Genomic DNA, 5,101 nt, shown 5'->3' on the forward strand with positions numbered 1-5,101 from the left:
TCCTACGTTTTCGCACAACACCCTTCTCCAAGGACATGCAAGTACACAATCCAAGGTATACTATCGGGCATGTGGTCTAATCCATACCATATCAACATCATCACACTTGTATGCAACTAAAGAACAAAAAATTTATGATTCAGGTGTATTTCATGCAACACTCAAAAGAGACTTTAGTATTAGAACTATATCTTAGCTTCTGACAGGAAGCAGATGCAAGTCCTTGAAGCATCCTTACCACTTCAGCAGTATCATTTAAATGGTATTTGGCCTTGCTCGGCTTCTGCCCAACTGTACATACAATTTTTTTTGGAATTGTTGTAAGTGATGGATTAAAAGTTGCACTTGATATAGCTTCAAACATGTCCTCATCAGATTTGTATTGAATGCTCACATATTCTATAAATGTTGACAACCATGCACCAACAACATTCAACTTAGCAGTAAATCCACATATTTTCACCCTACTAAAACCCTTATCTAGGACTCAAACAAAGATAAATAATTTCAATATTAAGGAAGTCTAAAAATGCTTGCCGAAGTATCTTGCTTTTGATTAGATCAATTACATTGACATCCAAGTAGCTTATATATAATGAATCTTTACAAAACAGAACATATACATATTTGGCTAATTGAGTTATGGCAGCATGTACGGATGCTACTATACGTGTTCTGGATCAAAGCTTCGCTTGTTCTCGAAGTTGCTCTTGTTCAAAAGATAAAAAACCTAATCAGAAGTCATTTTCCAAAAATAAATAAAGGAAGAGAGTAATCCTAGTTGAGAAAGCAAAGCAACAAAATCAGGAGAAACCAACTTAGATAGAATAATGCTCAAGTATTCAAGTCAAACATAGTTTGGACACTCAATGATCTAACTCAAGAACCTTCATGTTGAGCCATCTGGAGGACTTCCCAGGTAAGATAGTTATTTGAAACAACCAAGCTAAGATACTAACCTAATTAGCTTTTCGTCTTCTTGTGTTAATAATAATATGCGATGCCCAAATACATTTTTGAGATATAAATGATGTGACTATTTTAATGGTTTGTTCTATATATCATTTAAGCAGTGATTGCACTTATTTAGCCAAAAGAAAATGGGGTAATTGAACTGGATAATAGAAATGCTAATAGGTATGTTCATCATGCTACTTGAAATATTAATTTCCATGAGTTTGTATCTGACCGCAAAAGAAAAGCGCATGCTTCAGTTTAATAAGATCAACTTGAATCCCCTGCTATCCGAGGAAAATTAACTTTTATGGGGAATTTAGTATCGCCGTATTGGACGGAACTCTGTCATTTCTCCATTAAGGATGTAATTCCATTATTTCCATCATTACTCTCATTTTTGCTTCAATCAACTGCCAAATTCCGGAAGATGGATACTGCATAAATTGATTAAACCCACTAATACAAACCTCCGTTACAAAGAAAGCATGAAACCCATATGGAACTTTATTTGGGAACTCAATGACAGCAACAGGATCTGGTGACATTGTTTTTGCATTAATGACACAAAGGATTTTCAGCAGAGAAAAAAGCAAATGACATTAATGACATTATATAAATTAATAAGCAAATGGTGAACTTTCTTTCTTCAACTATAACATGCAAAAACTTCTGCGAGTCAAGATTTTGATTTTTTTCAGCTTGTTTTGTTCTAACCTCATTAGAATCCATCCACAAACAAACTTCCCCTTCAATTTCATAATGATCCAGGTGTGGTCCTTTTCGTGTCATAAATCAGTATAGGGATATCCTAAGCACATAGGGGTATTTTTATATCAGTATATCAACTTGACCTAATCACGCCAAAAATCATTGTAATGTAGGTGTTTATATATATCGATCACAACTATGCAACGATGCAAAAACTTATTTGGTTTTTCTAAGTCATCACAACTCATTCAGGCTTATAATCAATATATGTTCATGAGATTATGAATTTCTTAAACAAATTCAGGGGGTCCTCTTTTCATATGTAACAGACTATAAGATTCATGGAGATGAATTTTATACAACAACAAAAAAGAAACTTGAAGCTCTAGAACAATGTGAACAACTTTCCGTATGTGAGCATGTGGATCTTTTTCTAAGGCAAGAAAGGTTATTGATTGAAAGGAAGATATCTATGCAGTTGCCAATTAAACGCTTCTAATGATAATGATAACATTACTTTGACAGTGTTGTCATGATTACAACATTTAGGAAGAGAAGTTACCCTGTATTTTCATCGTGGACGAAAAAAATATTAAGTAGCCGTCATCCTCTTCAGACTTGACACCTGGCTCACGAGGGACGAAAATAGCTTCAGAACCAAATCTTGCAGGTCCTAAGTCATAGACAAATGCATTAAGTGCCATTAACCATCGTTTATGCCCGCTTATAGGTGTCGTTAATTGACCAAATTGGTGTAGTGAATGATCAAAACCAAAGAACATAGTAAGCCTATACTTGTACTGCAATATATAAGGTTCTATCTCCTTGATTTAATCAACCCTTGTTTTAAAAATTGGAACCAGATGATCACTTGATCCCATCCCAAAAAAATTCTGACCTACAAAAACTTTTAAAAAATACGATGAAATCACCATGAATCTTGTTATTTACAATTAGAGCAATCGACTTACTACCAATGAAAAGGTCCTTGTGTCGAGTGGGTTATTATTACCTAAATCAACCAAGGAATTTTCAAAGATGGCCATTTCTGAAACTTTTGCTCTAATATAAACAATGTAAAAATGCATTTGGGTAAAAGAAGTCATAGCATGACACCATTGTTGGATGACATGTGAGATGCTTCTAGCAACGTATGCAAGTGAAGCACTATGGCTAGCAGGCAATAAGTGGCAAGGGAAAAAAATGATAATAAGCCAATTAAGTGGTGTCTCGGTGATAGTTCTACATACTAATACAATAATACATGTCTAACTATACAGTAATATATTCCTGACATTTCTTATCTCAATCAATAGAAAAAAGACTATGGGAGACTTAACTTTTGATATCTTACCAATATGTTATGTATATGTCTCATTGCCAATCTTACCATCTGTATTGTTCTTATTGGTAAGCATGCATATGTCTCTTACTGCCACTACTTTGCGTTTTCGCCTCTTGTTCGGTTCTCATTGCCATTGCATTAACCTGAATTGAAACAAAAATAGCACAATCCTTACATTACCTAATTCTAACAATGCTTTTAATTCATCTGGATTTAGAAAATAAAATCAATGAAGCGTTAAAAGCGATCAAACTTGAGTTATAAAAATATTTATAAAAAGAAAGATTAAGATGTCATATAATTAATTTTTGATTAACTGGAAATTATTAACAATGAAATATTGTTAGAAAATAGCAATCTTACAAATCTTAACAGCACATGTGCTCTTCAAATACAAACCTTCCCACAATTAGCTAATGCATAGACTTAAAAACTCCCCAAACCTGCGACAACACCAAACAAAAAAAAAAAAAAAAATAAGATCACCAACAAAAAATTCATCGTAAACTTCTTCATCTATTTTTTATTTCATGTCAAAAAAATTTTGTCTTCTAAAATTTTAGGTCTTTGTGAACTTACATGGAGATCTTTTTGTCCATTTGTTCTTCCACTTAGCATGTGATGCAATCGAACATCATAAGATGAACTTATATATTCTGGAAGAAATTTATGCATCCACGTTAGTGCATTAGATATAATAAATGCAATTTTAGAAGAATAAGATGTTCACAGATTATACTACTCAGAAAATTCTACAGGTGAAATGTGAAAGTTATAAGGTTTGTTCATTGAAAATGCAATGAAAAAATAAATCAGATTGTGAAAGGCCTCTAGAAATTATACTGAAATAAACTAACAAAGGCGTTGTCATGTAACCAACGACCTTCACCATAGCAACTTATATATGCGGGGAACCAAGTTAACCCACAATAGAAAAGCAAGTCTTATTTTATTGCTGCTAGTAATCGCAAAGATGTTGTATTGAGTACTGATTGCCAGGACACATGGATTGACTACACGGAAAAAGAAAAAAATGTTGCAAAAGTTTTTTTTTTACATACAACTAATAGTTCATTGTTCATGGATATTTAACGAACTGTTTATTCTATCTAAATTGTGAAGCAATTGAAATAAGAACACAAGTTCATAAAAGAGACTGAAGTGATATGAAGCAGCAGATTACATAACAAAGTATAAAACATTGTACAGAAAACATAACAAAAACATCTGTCACGTGAAGAATACATGATATTGTCTTTGAGTTCTTGATGAACAGAGTGCTTGAATTGATTAGTTGCTTGAAGAAACTCCTTCAGAGGTCCAGGGATTTCACAATGAATTAAAACCATAGGTCCTCTAATTGGATGGAACTTTCAATGGTTTACTTATGTTGAAAAAATAAAAATAGTGGACTAATCACTTTAGCTAGAACTCACCTTAATTTCAATAGATTCTAAGACGAAGGCAAGCCACCAGAATCTCCCAAAGCATCTTGTGTTTTGTTGTTAATAATTCGAAACACGCCATCCATCTTTGTAAACTTTGAGGACACGCTTATCGACACCTTAGATAAAATATTAGGAGATTCACATACAAAAATTGATTCTTGAGAAGGAAAATCTTCAGATCGATAATTGTAGCAAGATTGACAATTTCTTTGCCAAATCACTAACCGATCGAACTAAATTGAGAGAAGGGAGAGAAGATAAAATATTAATTATCGGAAGAGAAAGAGGTTTCCTTCTATAAATGAGAAACGGGGTTAGGAAGAGAAAGGGTTTCTAATTAATGTCTGTATTTATGGTGCGTACAGTTCAAATGATGTGTGGATTTGGTTTTTCTATTTGCCAACACATAAAATGACCAATTAGTCCTCATTAAAATGTTAAGTAATACTTTAATTTAAGGACAATATGGGTACCATAAATTTACAAAATCGGAAATAGACCAAGTAGTCCTTCTAAGTAGTATTTGGGTGTTTTGATTTAATAATTCATTTAGGGGTATTATGCGTAAGAAAAAATACCCGGATGAATTTAAGAGGCAAGGTTGATTATAAGAGATGCTACTAATAGAGATATAACTAATTAA

The 5,101-nt window shown here is 33.0% G+C and overlaps 1 protein-coding gene across 8 annotated transcripts; it reads right to left on the reverse strand.

Annotated features, from left to right (window-relative positions):
• Positions 1-498: 498 nt before the first annotated feature.
• Positions 499-4,788, reverse strand: LOC147501898 (carotenoid 9,10(9',10')-cleavage dioxygenase-like). 8 transcript variants are annotated; one of them, XM_086603839.1, is made up of 7 exons: positions 4,447-4,788; positions 3,590-3,666; positions 3,374-3,453; positions 3,056-3,153; positions 2,228-2,338; positions 1,425-1,492; positions 499-730 (listed from the first exon to the last, which is right to left on the reverse strand). In XM_086603839.1, exons 4-7 carry the CDS (start codon positions 3,081-3,083, stop codon positions 665-667), a joined length of 273 nt encoding a protein of 90 aa, XP_086459965.1. In that variant the 5' UTR covers positions 3,084-3,153; positions 3,374-3,453; positions 3,590-3,666; positions 4,447-4,788; the 3' UTR covers positions 499-664. The 8 variants fall into 8 exon arrangements, 1 of the variants encoding a protein (XP_086459965.1); XR_015219895.1 differs by lacking the exon at positions 1,425-1,492 and having other exon boundaries at positions 499-709; positions 2,228-2,290; XR_015219893.1 differs by lacking the exon at positions 1,425-1,492 and having other exon boundaries at positions 2,228-2,290.
• Positions 4,789-5,101: the final 313 nt, after the last annotated feature.

This window comes from Coptis chinensis, chromosome 4, assembly GCF_015680905.1.
Source record: "Coptis chinensis isolate HL-2020 chromosome 4, ASM1568090v1, whole genome shotgun sequence".
In the NCBI taxonomy this organism is placed as follows: Eukaryota; Viridiplantae; Streptophyta; class Magnoliopsida; order Ranunculales; family Ranunculaceae; genus Coptis; species Coptis chinensis.

Excerpts from the sequence above, each read along its gene's own strand:
- LOC147501898 (XM_086603839.1), bottom strand. The coding sequence starts at position 3,083 with ATGCTTACCAATAAGAACAATACAGATG. Across the intron at positions 2,339-3,055 it reads CAATAAGAACAATACAGATG|GACCTGCAAGATTTGGTTCT; the intron begins GTAAGATTGGCA and ends TCTATGACTTAG. Across the intron at positions 1,493-2,227 it reads GTCCACGATGAAAATACAGG|ATCCTGTTGCTGTCATTGAG; the intron begins GTAACTTCTCTT and ends CAATGTCACCAG.